Genomic DNA, 17,123 nt, shown 5'->3' on the forward strand with positions numbered 1-17,123 from the left:
AGAGAGGGGTAGTCAGTGGCCCAGCAGTCAGTTATGTGGGAAGCAAGGATGCATCTTAGAGGTAGCGTACGCCCTGGTTAAGAGCCCAGGCTTGGGAAGCAGGCTGCCTGGTTGAATCCTGGCTCCCACTTACTAGCTGCACGATTCAGGGCAAGTTGCTTAACCTTTAGGTGACCCAGTTTTCTCATCTGTAAAATGGGGAACGAATAGTACCCAACTCACTGTTATTATCAAAAGTGAGTAAACGTACACCAAGGTGCAGCATGAGCACACAGCTCACACCGGGACCTGCCGGCTGGCACTATTCCAGAGGCGCGGCGCCTGCAAGACCCACAGATGGAGCAGCTCCTGTGACTTTCCAGCTCCCGACAGGTCTGCCAGGACTCACGGCGCTTTATATCCACCACCACATGGTTTTCACAGGAAGGTAGGAGGAGCACTTCCTTTTTTAAAAAGAAAAAAATGTTTTTATTGATTTTTAGAGAGAGAGGACGGGAGAGAGACAGAGAGATAGAAACATCGATGAGAGAGGAACATCATAGATCGGCTGCCTCCTGCACGCCCCTTACTGGGGATCGAGCCCACAACCCGGGAATGTGCCCTGACCAGCAATAGAACCCGCGACCTCTTGGTTTCTGGGTCAATGCTCAATCCCTGAGCCACACCAGCTGGGCTAGAAGAAGCACTTCTATGGCATTTTGACTGTATTAAGTGTTTACCTCCCACTGAAAGACTTTTAAAAATCATACACCACATTTATTTGGATTTTTTTTTATTGCAAATTTCTGGTAAAGGAAAGAACACAGAAGCTGATTCTCTTTTAAACTTTGGTGATAAGAGTAGGCTCACAACCTCCCCAGCGCATGAGTCACTGGGGGCCTTTGATACAGACTGATGCCCGCGCCCACCTCCCAGAGGCTCTGACGTCATGGGTCGGGGCAGCCCAGGCACCAGTAGCTTTGCGGACTCCCCAGGTGATCACAACATACAGCCACGGACAAGAACCACTGCCCGAGCTCAGGACATGTAACGGCAGCATCAGAAGCACCTGAGCAACTCAGCGGACAGCCAAGCATCACCCGCTCACCGCACCCTTCTCCCTGCCTCCAGCTGGAATCCCGTGCCCCTCTCCCCAGGGGTCACTGGGCTGATCTTCCTTTTCAGAGACCCCAGAGGAGACAGAAGAGGAGGGGCCGTGACTCTCTGTGCTGAGGCTTGTGCTTAAAACTCGGAGAACTAAACTAAACAGGGTTACTCTGCCACAGAAAGAAATCCACTTTCTGATTGCAAAAGAGCATTAAACGTTTTCATTGTTACATGGAAATGGTCTGTCTATACCGAGAGGCAGAAATTCGTGACAAAATAAGGAAATATGTGTTGGATGACATATTTTTTATATGACTTCTCTGGTCCGAATTAAAAATTTCTTTTTGTCAAGCCATTGAGGGGAGAATATTATATACTTTAGCAGCATATTTTATATGAATAGACAGTAATAGACAGATGTTTCATTTATGATTTATCCTAAAAATAGAAAACACTTTGATTTTCCTGAGTCCTCAGCCAAAAAAAAAAAAAAGATTTAAATTTTTTAAAAAGTATTCCTGTTTCCTTTCTCCTGGGCACCCTCACAGTTTAGGACGGTGTGTGTCTTATGACCAATTTTTACATCCAAGGTAAACAGACAGCACTGAGCCAATATTCAACATCTGAGCCAATATGGCAGCTGAAAAGAAATACCCATCGTCTATAAAGTTGCTCAAACTTAAAGTTTCCTGACAGTGTTATAAATGCAATATCAATTTGATTCTCTGTTCATACAAAAGTATGAATTTCTATTTCATTAATAATATTGATTGGTTAATGTCATGACAGTGATAAAATTTAGAATTTAAAAAATACATAGGATCCCATTTTTACATCATAATTCTGATATATTATCATGCCTTCTACTTTGTCTGCAAAACTTTTGTGGGGTACAGTGCATTGACATGATAAAACCAAGGCACAGAATACAGTAAGTGTTTATAAACAGAAGCACTTTGTGCCAATTTTGGAAACATTTAGAGAGGAGATCATAAAGCCTGAAAAATGCTCACATCCTATTATAATTAATGAACAATTAATTGTGCAATAAACAGACTATTAACCACCATTTCATTATTAAATATATGGCTATCACTATACAGACTGTGGATAATTGAAAAACATTTTTCAATATTAAAACCTGGTATAACTGTGTGGTCAACGTAGATATTGTGTCTTGCATTATCTACATAATTGTCTCAAGTTTCCATTTTAATTTGCAATCTATATGGCAGTTATCAATTTTTAAACTGTTCTCATTATGTAAGTGGTGTTTTTTCCCAAATGTTAAGTCCCTTCCCCCTACAAAAGACAGAAGATTTACAAGAAGTGTGGTGAAGGCTTGGGGGGGGGGATGGGTATGGGGTGGAGGGGATCAACAATGGGGGATGGGGAAGGGGATACCTGTAATACTTTCAACAATAAAGATAAATTTTTTAAAAGGAAATGCATAGACAACAATAATAAAATCCAAATATGGACTCCAAGGTTAAATTCTAATCTATCAGGACATTCTCTTAATTTAGGGTGAGGAGCAATACATTTCTATGACAATTCATTCGTTTTTTAATTTTAAAAAATCACCATGACATTTTTAAAATAGCAAGGTCTTGGCCAGAGCATCAAGCATTGAAGGAAAATTAAGTCTTTTTACTCATAAGTGAAGGGGATAACGCCTTTCCAAATCAGGGAGGGAGGGAAGGATATCCCATTGAATTTAGAGAAGTGAAATAAAGTGGTAAAAATTATATTTAATACTAGAGGCCTGGTGCATGAAATTTGTGCATGGGGGGGTCCCCTCAGCCCAGCCTGCACCCTCTCCAATCCAGGACCCCTCAGGGGATGTCCGACTGCCGGTTTAGGCCCGATCCTGGGGATCGGGCCTAAACCGGAACCGAAACCCCTCGCAAACTCAGAGTTTGGAGGGACATTAACCCGCACTCCCCGTGCTGGCATGAGGCCAAAGACGGCTCCCCCCAAATTGATCTATCCCTTTAAAAGGCCTCCAATCAATATCGGAGTAGTATCAATATAACACAAGCGTAAGCAAGGGTTATGGAAGAATGACCAGAACAACGGGTTGCTATGATGTGCACTGCCAGCCTGGTCTCCCCCTTACTTTACTGCCCCCCCTGTCGACCTGGTCACCCCCAACTGCCCCTCTGCTGGCCTGATCGCCCCTAACTGCCGCCTCCCACCAACCTGGTCACCCCAAACTGCCCCCCCTGCTGTCCTGGTTGCCCCCAACTGCCCTCCCCTGCTGGCCTGGTTGCCCCCAGCTGCCCTCCCCTGCTGGCCTGGTCGCCCCTAACTTCTCCCCCATGCTGGCCTGGGGCCCCAACTTCCCTCCCTGCCGGCCTGGTCGCCCCATGCAGCCTGCTGTTCAGTCATTTGGTCATCCCTCACTAACCCCCCTGCCAGCCTGGTCGCCCCATACAGCCTGCTGTTCAGTTGTTTGGTCGTCCCTCACTAACCCTGCTGCTGGCCTTGCTGCCCCACGCAGCCTGCTGTTCGGTCATTACTGTGATGGAGTCCCAGACAATTTGCATATTCCTCTATTATTAGTATAGGTTTTTAAAGATAGAGTGTTTTCAAGACTCAAGGTAAACATTTAGACCCATGAAAACACATTTCTTGGCACATGCACGCAATGAATAGAACAATCCCAAATGCCACAACACCCTGACAGAGGTCTTGAGCTCCCAGACCCACTGGCAAAACCACCTTTGAGGTCCTTGTCCCAACTCCATTCACATGGGAGCTTCCGGCTTCTGCATCTGTTGGATTTGCTTCTGTAGCTGGTCTTTGTCCAGTTTCATCTTGGCTTCAAGAACTTGCCTGAGGGATCCTATGCTTTCATAGATGGCTGTAAACCCTTTAGGAGGTAAATTCACAAGAGTTAATATTAAAAAACAATACTGTATCAAATTCTACAGCATACTAGTATAGTCATAGTTGATTTGGGCAAAAATTATCAGTAGATGCTAAAACTACTGGAGTAAAACTTTGATGGGAAACAGGATAGTTACATAGTTTCACAGTATCTCCCTACAGATTACTTTTTAAAAATATATTTTTATTGATTTTAGAGCGGGAGAGATAGAAACATCAATGATGAGAGAGAATCACTGATTGGCTGCCTCTTGCACACCCCACACCAGGGATCGAGCCCACAACCAGATCATGTGACCTGACTGGAATCAAACCGTATCCTCCTGGTTCATAGGATGACACTCAACTACTGTGCCACACCAGCCAGGACAGATTACTTTTTAATTATCAAGGGGAAAGGAATTATTACAATGGAGAAATCTGGCAGCTAGACTTTAACCAAGTGATCAAAGCTAACTTCACTGATACTGGGAGAAACCAACATCTTGTACCCCTGGTAAGGTACCCTGGGAAGGACACATCCCTTCTGTGACATTTCTGTCCAAAACCTACAACCTGAATATAATTGAGAGGAAGAAAATAGACCCAAACTGTGGGACATTCCACAAAATATTGGCCTGTGCCCTTTAATGTCAGTTCACCGAGGAACTGATCCATATCAAATGAGAGTAAATAAAGAAGCATGATAACTAAATGTGATGTGTGATTCTGAATTAGAACCAAGACCAGGGAAGGTTTGCTATAAAGCCAACAATGGTTAAAGTTGAAAACATATTTAATCAATATTATGTTGTACTATAGTTATTTAAGAGAATGTCTTTGTTCTTATGGTATATAGCTTAACATAATAAAGGAATAACAAAGCATCATAACTTCTGCAATGTACTCCCAAATAATTTAGAAAAAAATTATGTTCATACACACACACACACACACCCAGAAAGATATTAAGCAAATTTCCAAAATATTAACAATTGGTTAATCCAGATGAAAGGTATATAGAGGTTTTTTAACAGTTCTTACAGTTTTTCTAAATTTGATATTATTTCAAAACAAAAAGATAGAAAATGAAAAATTTCCCCATTGAAAGAGCATTTCATATTATTCTGTATTCCTACTGATTTTTAAAATAAATGTTTTAAAGATCTTGTCTTCATTACTAAATTTAGAATTTTCTCTAGAACATTTTCTTTATATAGCAATTCATGAAAGGTAAAAATATTACTTATTAAAAATTCTGTTCTTATTGACTGGAAAGAATACATTACAAATTAAAAGAGTAGGTTATAAATCAGCATGTATAGCATGAGCTTTCATATGAAACAGTACATTTATGTATATCCTATATGTATAGAAAAATATTCATAAAATGACCTCTGTGTAAAAGAAGGTAAAGTATTTTTAAAAATGTTTTGTGCTTTATGAGTTTCCATTAAGAAATGTATTGATTTTGTAAGAAAAAATTTAAATATTTTTAATCTTAAAAAGGTTCATATGCATTTCTTATTAGGTACTAAATATTAAAAACCTCGTGAGAGATCGAAGATGGCGGCATAGGTAAACACCGGAGATTGCCGCCGTAAACAACCACTTCAAAAATACAACTAAAAGTCGGAACGGACATCAACCAGAACCACAGGAAGGCTGGCTGAGGAGAGACTCTTCAACTAGAAGCAAAAACAACAGCATTCCGACGCTCAGAGGAGGCGTAGTGTGGAAAATTTAAAGGTACGGTGGTGCGGTGGTGAGGTGGTGCGCGCGCAAAGCGGGCTGGCGGCTGAGGGCGCGATTGTCGTTTTCAATCAGGAGCGAGTCTCAGACTCTGGGCTACAGATCCGGGCGAGTCTCTAGGGACCCAGACTCAAACGGGAGAAGTGGGACTGTCTGGCTACGGCCCCTCCGAGGTTTGCAGCGGTTGCTGGGACAGAGAGGCAGAACCCCTGGGGACGGACTGAGAGCAGCCATAGCGGCTCCCTCCCCCCGCCCTGTTGATCCCGCCCGCTCAAGCCCTGCGCACAGCCATTTGCCGATTGCCTCAGGCAAAGGCTGGATTAGCGCCTCCCCAGAAGACAGACGTTTTCCGCACAGCTGATTCCTACAGCCAGTCGGCCTGGTGGTCAAATCCCTCTAGTGTTAACTACAACAATTAAGGCTTGGCTAGAACAAGACTGCGCACAAAGACCACAAGGGGGTGCACCAAGAAAGCATAAAAGATGCGGAGACAAAAAAACATGACAGAAATGGAGGATATGGAGCTAAGAATCGCAATTTTGAGGGCTTGCCATAAATTTGTGCAGAGCCTCACGAAAACTAATGAGACCCTCGATGCTACGATAAAGAAATTAGAAAGTAAGCATACACGGACTGAAATAAAGAATATTATACCCAATAGCAGACCAGAGGAGCTCAAGAATCAAACCAAAGATTCGACAAAAAACACCCAACTGGAAAAGCAAAATGAAAAAAGAATCCGAAAGTGTGAAGATAGTGTAAGGAGCCTCTGGGACAGCTTTAAGCGGACTAATATCAGAATTATTGGAGTGCCAGAAGATGAGAGACAGCAAGATATTGAAAACCTATTTGAAGAAATAATGGCAGAAAACTTCCCCCACCTGGAGAAAGAAATGGACTTACAGGTTCAAGAAGCGCAGAGAACCCCAAACAAAAGGAATCCAAAGAGGACCACACCAAGACACATCATCATTAAAATGCCAAGAGCAAAAGACAAAGAGAAAATCTTAAAAGCAGCAAGAGAAAGAGGCTCAATTACCTACAAGGGAATACCCATACGACTGTTAGCTGATTTCTCAACAGAAACTTTGCAGGCCAGAAGGGAATGGCAAGAAATATTCAAAGTGCTGAATACCAAGAACCTACAACCAAGATTACTTTATCCAGCAAAGCTATCATTCAGAATTGAAGGTCAGATAAAGAGCTTCACAGATAAGGAAAAGCTAAAGGAGTTCACCACCGCCAAACCAGTATTATATGAAATGCTGAAAGGTATCCTTTAAGAAGAGGAAGAAGAAGAAAAAGGTAAAGATACAAATTATGAACAACAAATATGCATCTATCAACAAATGAATCTAAGAATCAAGTGAATAAATAACCTGATGTACAGAATGAACTGGTGATTATAATAGAATCAGGGACATAGAAAGGGAATGGACTAACTATTCTTGGGGGGAAAAGGGGTATGGGAGATGCGGGAAGTGACTGGACAAAAATCATGCACCTATGGATGAACACAGTGGGTGGGGAGTGAGGGTGGAGGGTGGGGTGGGAGCTGGAAGGAGGGGAGTTATGGGGGGGAAAAAGAGGAACAAATGTAATAATCTGAACAATAAAGATTTAAAAAAAATAAATAAAAAGAATATGATCAATGTAAAAAAAAAAAGGCGAGGGTTAAAAAAAATAAGGAAAATACCTACTCCTACTAGGAAGTAGACATGGGAAGAAGAGGTTCATCTAATTTTGTTCTGCATTATGTTAATTTTCATAATGAGCAAAATATTTTTATAATAAAAATTGTTTTCCAAAAAGAAGAGGTTCATCTAAAAAAAAAAAATAAAATAAATAAATAAATAAATAAAAACCTCAATGGTATGTTGATTAAATCATAATAAATTTACTCAGGAAATGATGCAAAGTTAAACACAGATGAAATATTCAAATACCATATTCTAATAGCCCAAAAGACCAAGAGAGAAACTTCATTTTTATATTTATAAGTTCCTCGGCTCATAAATTTAATTGTGGCTTCTACTTAAATAAAACAATATACTTTGGTGGTAACAACAAACTTTTTCTTGGGGTATCTAAGTACTTTTATCTCCTTGTGGCCAAAATACAACAATTCCATAGAAGGAAATTATAGAATCATGGAATTGGAAGGAGCTAGGAGAAAACTTAGTCCGCCTTCTCACATTACAAGGCTGTTTTCTCTTTGCTGACCAGATCAGCAGCTTCCACTTGAATACCTTCAGTGACAAAGAGCCTTCAAGCTCACCAAGCCACCGGTGTCATTTTAGGACCCGTTAACTGAGGGTATAGTTGGTCCTCACTTAACAATAGGTTCTGTGACTTTAAGCAGAATGACAATAATGAAACTGACTTTTCCATAGGCTAATTGACATAAATGGGAGTTAAGTTCCTAGGGTATCTCATGAATGTTTTAACAAAATGACATTGAACAAAATGACCTTATTCCAGGACCTGCTGTACTTCTGTCTCAGGTTGAGTTAAAATCTGTCTTCAGGGAGAACCAAGATGGCAGCGTAGGTAACCGCCTATATTCGCCACCTCCCACAACCACATCGAAATCACAACTAAAATACGGAACAACCATCACCCAGAACCACCTAAAAGCTGGCTGAATGGAAGTCCTACAACTAGAGAAGTAAAGAAGAAAGCACATTGAGACTGGCAGGAGGGGCAGAGGCGCAGAACTGGCTGGACCAGTACCCACGTGTGCTGCTTTTTTAATTGGGAGGGAGATCGTCTCTGCAGAGGCCACCCATGAGGAGTTAGGGGTCCCAGACCCACACCGGACCCCCAGCCCAGTCTCCCAGAGCTTGGAAATGAAGTCCCCATAACTATGGGCTGTAAAAACCAGTGGGGATTGGGGCTCAGTGGCATGGAGGCTGCTGGAGACCCAGCTGTTCCTCTTAAAGGGCTGGCCACATGGAGGAACTTAGAAAGTCCACTTTCTCTGAGCTCTAGCGTGAGGCTCTGGGGGACACAGACACATACAAGAAGAAACTGGATTGTCTGGCATCGGAGCTGGAACTCAGGGCGACTTTCTCCCAGACGGAGGTGCTTGCAAGGGTCACTGTTCCTATACTGGGACCTCCCTGGTGGCAGGGCTGACTGGCAGCCATTTCTGTTTGCTCCACCCAGGTGATTCCCTGAGACCCTGCTCCATCCAATTTGCAGCCTCACTCAACCTGTGGGAAGTGGCTTTTGCTATGAATGGCCTGTCCTTGCTCAGACTTCAGACTTCGCTAAAATCTCTCAAAAAAGCTGCAGCTGGGTCAGGGAGCCCCAAACCTATAAATAAGAGGCCCAAGACCCAGCACTAGCACCAGCCTGCCTTGTTTCATAGCTGGGCCTTGCTTGGACACGTCTAAACCCGATACAAATAGGAGGAATCTGAAGATCTCTCTGTAGCTCCTGCTGGGTGGCCCCAGGCAGTGGCTGACTTTGTACCTTCCTGGAGACCCAAGAGCCAGTACACCCATTGGTTAGTGTCAGACCATACTAGATTACAACTCTACACATCCATAAGTGACACACTCAAGGGGCAGACTCAGTGAACACCAAAGCCCCACTGAACACCAAAGCCCCACTGAAGCAAGCCCTGCTCCATAGGGGTGTCTCTTGCATAGCAGCTCTCCCCCTGTAGTTGCAGCTGGACTGAAGATCAATTCCTCCCAATGATACCAACAGCAATCAAGTCTGAACTACAACATGACTGTGCACACAGCTCACAAAAGGGCGCACCTAAAGTGCCCAGCTCAGGTGACTGGGGAGGCTAAGCCAGTGGGTCCTATAGGACACCTACTACACAAGTCCACTCTACCAACTCAAGGATACATAGAAGCTCTACCCAATACATAGAAACAAACACAGGGAAGTAGTCAAAATGCAGAGACAAAGAAACATTCCACAAATGAAAGAAATGGAAGAAAGCAAGCTCCTGGATATAGAGTTAAACCACAGTTATAGGTTACTCAAGAATCTTCTTGAGGCCTCCAAGGGACTTAGTGAGACCTTCAAGGATCTTAGTGAGAATGCCAAAATAATGGAAAAGGATCAGTCAGAAATTAAGCATACACTGATGAAATAAAGAATAATATACAGGATTCAAGAGTAGAATAGAAGATCCTGAGAATCAAATCAAGTATTTGAAATATGAGGAAGCAAAAAGAATAAAAAAGTATGAAGATAGTGTAAGGAGCCTCTGGGACAACTTCAAGTGTACCAACATTCTCATTATGGGTTGCCAGAAGAAGAGAGAGAGAAAGATACTAAAAACCTATTTGAAAAAATAATGACAGAAAACTTCCCCTACCTGGTGAAAGAAATAGACTTACAAGCACAGGAAGCACAAAGTCCCAAAGAAGAGGAACCCAAAGAGGACCACACCAAGAAACATCATAATTAAAATGCCAAGGGCTAAAGACAAAGAGAATATCTTAAACGCAGCAAGAGAAAAGCAGTTAGTTACCTACAAGGGAGTGCCAATATGACTGTCATCTGATTTCTCAACAGAAACTATGCAGGTCAGAAGGAAGTGGCAAGAAATATTAAACATGATAAATAGCAAGGACCTACAACCAAGATTATTCTACCCAGCAAAGTCATCATTTAGAATTAAATGTCATATAAAGAGCTTCACAGACCAAAAAAAAAAAGCTAAAGGAGTTCATCACCACCAAACCAGTATTACATGAAATGTTGAAGGGTATTCTTTAAGAAGAGGAAGAAGAAGAAAAATATAAAAAAAGATAAATAATAAAAAGGCAATAAATACATATCTATCAACAATTGAACCTAAAAACCAAAATAAATGAATAAGAAATCCAATGAACACAATAAACTGGTGAATAAAATGGAATCAGAGGCATGGAAATGGAACAGACTGATGATTCTCAGAGGGAAGGGTAGTGGAAGGACGGGAAGAGATTAACCAAAGATCTTATATGCATGTATGCATTACCTAAGGACACAGACAATAGGGTGGTGAAGGCCTGGGACAGGGCGGGAACTGAGTGGAGGGAGGCGATAGAGGGGGAAAGAAGAGGGACATGCTCTCAACAGTAAAGATTTTAAAAATAAAATAAATAAATATAATCTGTCTTCAGGTCACTTCCACTTTACTGGTTCCAGTTCTGTATTCCTGATTCAGCGTGTAAATCTAATTCCTCCTTTTATGTCAGCCTGAACTTGAAATCAGCTCTAACATTTTCTCCTAAACAAGTGTGAATTAATGGGCCCTGTTGACTTCCGAGTAGAGGAAAACCACTCGTTACCATGATGGTCCTACTAGCAGTATACAATAAAGCCTTCAAAAGCCCCTCACAGACATGTGCTTATCTATGAGACCTAGTCACCTTGGCTCTGAACAGAAAGGAATCTGTACACAGCACTAAAGAAAGCACACATCAACTGCAAGCTAAGCAATCTTCATTTTGTTTGCTTTTCCCTTATGGTGGCTCTTGGATTAAAATGTTTTAGTTGAATACAGCATAGCTACTTAGAAAATCACCTAAGGCCATTTCACTGTTCTTGCCATTAGCCAGGTTCATGGGCAGTTGTAGGGAATACTAATTAATTGGTTTCTAGATCAAATAGAAAATAAAACATAGGAGCTGCTTTCTTTTCAGCCTACCAGCATCAACTTCTGCTTTCATTTCCTTCATGTCCTCCGTCATCTGCAACTCCAGCTTGCTGATTCGCCCATGCACCTTCTCTTCTTCTTGTTTTGTTCTCTGCCCTTCCATATGCTTCTTCTGACTCTCTTCTATTTTGTCGAGTCTGGCTGACATCTGGCTGAGCTTCTTCTCCATGTCCCTTTCACTGGCTCCCTGAGATCCATAAGAATTGCACCTCATTACTCCAAAAAGAAAGTTTGTATGGCATTTGCATCAGCTATAATGTCTTTTAACAACAGTCTGCAGGGAACGGAATCGCAAAGGTTGCTCGTTGCTCACCCTAATATCCATGATCCTTTCCTCTTTAACAGATCCCCAATTTACAGCTGGGTATGAGGTCACCCAGAATAAAGATGACATTTTCTACTGTCTCCTGAGTTTTGGGTAGCCGTATGATTAAGTTATGGCCTATGAGATGCAAGTTCAAGTGTATATGGCAGTTTCCAGGAAAAGTTAAAAGACAGCTGAGGCATGTCCTTCTTTCCCCTCTTCCTGGAATTCAGACGATGACTGGAGCTCCAGCAACCTTCCTGAACTACAAGGACAAGGGTCACTCTCAGGATTGGCAATTATGCCAGGAGGATCCTGAGACTCTGAGGACTGACAAGCTACCACATCAGCCCAGACATCTTCTATGTGAAAGAGAAATAAGCATCTATCTTATTAAACCCCATTATCCTGGGGTTTACTGTTAGTTATTAGACCAATCTTCATGTAAAAATAAGAGATATGGTAAATATATTCCTCCCTACCCTTCTCTTTTCTTCCCTTCCCTTCCCTACCTTTTTCTTCCCTTTCCCCATGCTTCATTTTTATGGGAATCTGTGTCTGCAGGCAAGCTCTGGAGGCCAGAACCACAAACTCCAAGCTAAAAGTGGGTGGGCTATGGCATGACAAAGCTCTCACAATGCTGTCTGATGCAGAGTCTGCAAATTCAACAGCTGGGCTTTCAGAGAGCAGAGCTAGAAATGCAAACTGTACCAATCACTTCTGCTCCATCAAAGTTCGACAGGAGGAAGCAGTGCAAGAAGAGAAGGGAGAGGGAGATGCTTAGGCTAAATGACCAAACCAAAAAAGCTGCCTGCCAAGTACCGGTTTCAGAGTTCACTGATTTTGAATCCTATCTATGCAAGGCTTTCTCAATATGGTGTTTGAGCAGTTCTGCACACCTCGGTCCTCTGGAAGAGTGGGGTAAAGGGACAAGGAAGCTGGAAAAGAAAACAGGGGATTCTCTTTACATGTTGTACCATTACATCTCATACTGTGGTTACAGTGTGACAGAGGGGCCTGGAAAGAGAAGTCGAGTCAAGACTGGTTATACCAGGTCATGAAATTAAAACAAGCTTGGTTGAAGTCTGTAATTGTTTGATTTAGAAAAGCAGATGGACAACTTGGCTCATTAAGGTCTTCACTTAAATTCATCTTAGCTGAAGCTATTAAAATTTTCTACTGAGCCTTCGTTAACTAAAACAAATCAGAGTGCTCCATCTCTTTATGACAAAGAACCAGTATGAACCATGGAAATGGATTCTAAGGCAAGCAATGGAACAGCTTAATATGGTGCTAAATAAAGCGATGACAAATTACTAGGTATTACTTAAACATTGCAGACCCTCATCAAATGACCATGTTATTGCTAAACATCAATACCTACACTGTTTTCCTTAACAACCAAGGAGAGCTGATCGATTTTCTGTAAAAGTTCTTTTTCTATCCGTTCCTGTTCCTGCTGCAACCATTTCCGAGCAGATAAAATCTGGTTACTGAGTTCCTCAATTGTACCTTTAAATCTAAAATAAAAGAGTCAGCGAGTTAGATGTAAAACAACTCAAAAATGACATCAAACAATCTCAGTCTCCAATTATCAAATTTCTCATAAATATGTCAGCATTAAACTGAGCCCACTCAGAATTACATGCTTACCTTCTCTTAGACTTGCATTTCGAACTATTTTGGGGAGGGGGTTGAGGAAGATGCTATAACAGAAAAGCACCTGCAATACTTCCTACTCATGATGAGCTGACAGTGTGGGCACGGAGGTGTCAGTCACACGAAGCCACACCAGGTGCTAATCTTTGCAGTCCAGAGGGTCCCCTAGGGCTCCCGGCTCAGAGGACACTGTCCTAGAACCCCTTCTGGCTCCCCTATTTTTCTGGGCTTTCCTCCTTCTCCCTTTTATCTCCCAGAACTGGAGCCTGGCTCCCTTTTTCTTTAATATTCTCCAAATTTCTCTCGCCCCCACACAGATATTTTCTAATTTAAATAAAAAAGAAAACTGAAATAAAAAACATAACCTAATCCTCTATTCCTCTAGTTCTCCCCCTTTCCAAATACCTTAAAATAACACTTTATACTTGCTGCTTTCCTTAATTACTTTTTTATTATGAAATGTAATGAAAATACAAAAGAATATATGTGACAAAAGAATCTAAATGATAACAACAAAATAAACACCCATTGTGATAAAAAAACACACACACCCTAATTATATGCAGTCTGTTTGCCTCTTCTTCCCTATTAAGAAACGCTCAAATGTAAACTGGTTACATGGCTGCCTAGCCAGAGACTACATTTCCCAGCCTTCTTTGCAGTTAGGTATGGTCATATGACTAAGGTGGACAATTGGACACATGTAGAAGTAATAAGTACAACTTCCTGGTCATTAAAAACAAAGCTCTTTGGCCTTATCTGGGCAGGAAGCCAAGCCAGCAGCTCCACCTAACTGACCAGGAAGACTGACCAAAGAACATAGCAGCTTTACAGAATTTATTTATTCTAACAGTTTTCTGGTGTAGTCTTTAGACTTTTCTATATATAAGATCATGTCATCTGTAAATAGGGATAACTTTACTTCTTTTTCTCTGATTTGAATGTCTTTTGTTTCTTTTTCTTGCCTAATTTCTCTGGCTAGGACTTCCAGTACCATGATAAACAGAAGTGGTGAGAGTGGGCACCCGTGTCTTGTTTTTGATCTTAGAGGAAACACTTTCAGATTTTCATCATTGAGTATGATGTTAGCTGTGGCCTTGGGATATATGGCCTTTATTATGTTGAAGTACATTCCTTCTATACCCCATCTGTTAAGAGTCTTTATTATGAAAAGATGTTGAAATGCTTCTTCTGCATCTATTGAGATGATCATGATTTTTATCCAACATAATGTGGTATATCATGTTGATTGATTAGTGTATATTGAACCATCCTTGCATACCAGGGATACATCCTATTTAATCATAGTATATGATCCTTTTTATGTACTCTTGAATTTGGTTTGCTAGTATTTTGTTGAGAATTTTTGCATTTATGGTTATCAGAGATATTTTATATGTGGCTTTGGCATCAGGGTAATGCTGGCCTCATAAAATGAGTTTGGAAGTGTTCCCTCCTCTTCAATTTTTTGAATGAGTTTGAAAATGGTTGCCATTAATCATTCTTTAAATACTTGGCAGAGTTCACCCATGAAGCCATTTGGTTCTAGGCTTTTATTTGTAAGGAGGTTTTTGATTACTGATTCAATTTTCTTCCTTATTACTGGTCTGTTCAGATTTTCTATTTCTTCATAATTCTGTCTTGGTAGGTTGTATGCTTCCAGAAATTCATAGATTCCTCCCCCGCCCCCCCCCCCAGGATATCCAGTTTGTTGGCATATTATATTTCATAGTAGTTTCTTATGATCCTTTGCATTTCTGTGGTATCAGCTGTAATGACTCCTCTTTCATTTATAATTTTATTTGAGTCCTCTTTCTTTTTTTCTTGGTTAGCCTAGCTAAAGTTTTATCTATTTGGTTTATCTTTCAAACAAACCAACTATTAATTTTGCTTATTTTTCCCATTGTTTTTCTGTTCTATATTTCATTTATTTCTAGTTTAAGCTTTATTATTCCTTTCCTTCTACTATCTTTGAGATTAGTTTGTTATTCTAATTCCTTGAAGTGTAAAGTATGGTTGTTTATTCAGATCTTTCCTTTCTCACAATGCAGACATTTACCTCTGTAAATTTTCCTCACAGAATTGCTTTTGCTGCACCCCATTCATTTTAGTATGTTGTGTTTCTATTTTTATTTTTTTCAAGATTTTAAAATTTCCCTTTTGATCTTCTTTGATACATTGATTTTTCAGGAATGGGTAGTTTAACTTCCAATGTTCCTCCTATTATTGATGTCTAATTTTACACTATTATGGTAAAAAATAGATACTTGGTTTTATTTCAATATTTAATTTAAAACTTCTTTTGTGGCCTAATATATGCCTCTATCCTAGAGAAGTTGTGTGCACTTAAGAAGAACGTGTATTCTGCAGCTGTTGGGTAGAATGTTCTGTATGTTTGTTAGGTCTCTGGTTGGGCAGAACTGCTGTCCATACTCTGAAGGAGTGGGGACCACCGGCTGGGCTCCCTGTCCAGGTAGGGCTACTTGATGGGCTGCGTAGTCCTGTGGAGCCACTAACTGAGCTCTGCAATTACCTCTGGTTGGGTGGGGCTGTGTTCCCTGTCAGGGTGGTGCTGCTGGCTGGATTCTGTGATCAGGCAGAGCTGCAGGCTGGGCTCCACAACTATGCCTGATCAGGTGGGGCCCCAAGCTGTGTTCCCCAGCTCCACGTTCAGGCACGGCTACAGGCTGAGATACATGCTCAGACAGGGCCTCAGGCTACGCTCCACAATTTAGCAGGCTGCTGGCTGTGCCCTACAGTTGACTGAGGTCACCAGCCAGGCTCCCTGGTCAGGCGCGGCCACCAGCTGTACCTAGCAGTTGTGTAGAGCCGGAAACTGTGCTTGGGGTCAGGAGGAGCCGCAGGCCATGTTCTGCTTCTGGGCAGGACTGTTGGCTGGGTTCCCGGCCTGGGCAAGGCTGTGCTCGACAATCAGGTGGGGCCATAAGCTGGGCTCCAAAGCTGCCTAGGGTCACTGTTCAGGCTCCCTGGTCAGGTGTGGTTCCAGGTTATAGCAATTATTATATTTTGTAGAAGTTCTAATTGGTTGTTTAAATTCTGATTGATCAGTTTTGATCATCTCTTATCCCTTAATCATACTTTCAAAATATGTGTGTGAAACTCACATATACACATGAATTCTTATTCTATCCAATTATTACTGTACATGCAGTATTCAGAAGCCTGATTCTGTTTTTTTTGTTCTTGTTTCTTCTGATTCAATCAGTTGTGTGACTTTTCCCTTGTGTTGTTTCACAATATTTGATTGTAAATTCATGTTTCTTGGGACTTCCTTTGTCTGTGGGAAGATTTGAAGACTGAAGATTTGCATTTGCTTCTGCCAGGAACCTCAGGGTCATTCTAAGACAGTTACAGAGGCATATGTGATGATACCACAGTTCCTGTGGTTTTCTTCAAGCCCTCTGGGTAATGGGAACTACCGTTCTAAGTCTATATATAGCTTGTGCTAGGATCCTGATACTCAAGACTAGCTTTTATTCCTCTACCCAGAGGCAAGATTAGACAGTAAGTTTCCTTGTGATCTCTGTGGCTTTTCCCTAGTTTCATCCCAGCAGGGGTTCACCGTTTGGGTCTTCCAATACATCCCCCACCCCACAGAGGCCCAAGCTTGGCCTGCTGGCCTCTGTGGACCAGCCCTGTGTGTACACTTCTAGACTGCAAGTGGTAGGAGGAAAAAATAAAAGATGTTCATGGTCTGCTGACTAGTAAAATACTAAAGGGTTCCTTTTGTTCCTGTGTGATCAAAGAAAGAGGATTGGA

At 41.5% G+C, this 17,123-nt stretch overlaps 1 protein-coding gene across 4 annotated transcripts in view; it reads right to left on the reverse strand.

Annotated features, from left to right (window-relative positions):
• Window positions 1–3,532: 3,532 nt before the first annotated feature.
• The window catches only part of FAM81A (family with sequence similarity 81 member A), a 73,316-nt gene continuing 59,725 nt past the window's right edge, over window positions 3,533–17,123 (reverse strand). For all 4 annotated transcript variants that reach the window (XM_014446947.2, XM_006104683.3, XM_006104681.3 and 1 more), the window contains exons 7-9: window positions 13,069–13,204; window positions 11,372–11,567; window positions 3,533–3,961 (exon numbers count right to left, since the gene is read on the reverse strand). In XM_014446947.2, coding sequence (XP_014302433.1) covers window positions 3,837–3,961; window positions 11,372–11,567; window positions 13,069–13,204 — 457 coding nt within the window. In that variant the 3' untranslated portion in view covers window positions 3,533–3,836. The remainder of the gene's footprint in view (window positions 3,962–11,371; window positions 11,568–13,068; window positions 13,205–17,123) is intronic.

Source organism: Myotis lucifugus, unplaced genomic scaffold, assembly GCF_000147115.1.
Source record: "Myotis lucifugus unplaced genomic scaffold, Myoluc2.0 scaffold_588, whole genome shotgun sequence".
NCBI classification, from domain to species: domain Eukaryota; kingdom Metazoa; phylum Chordata; class Mammalia; order Chiroptera; family Vespertilionidae; genus Myotis; species Myotis lucifugus.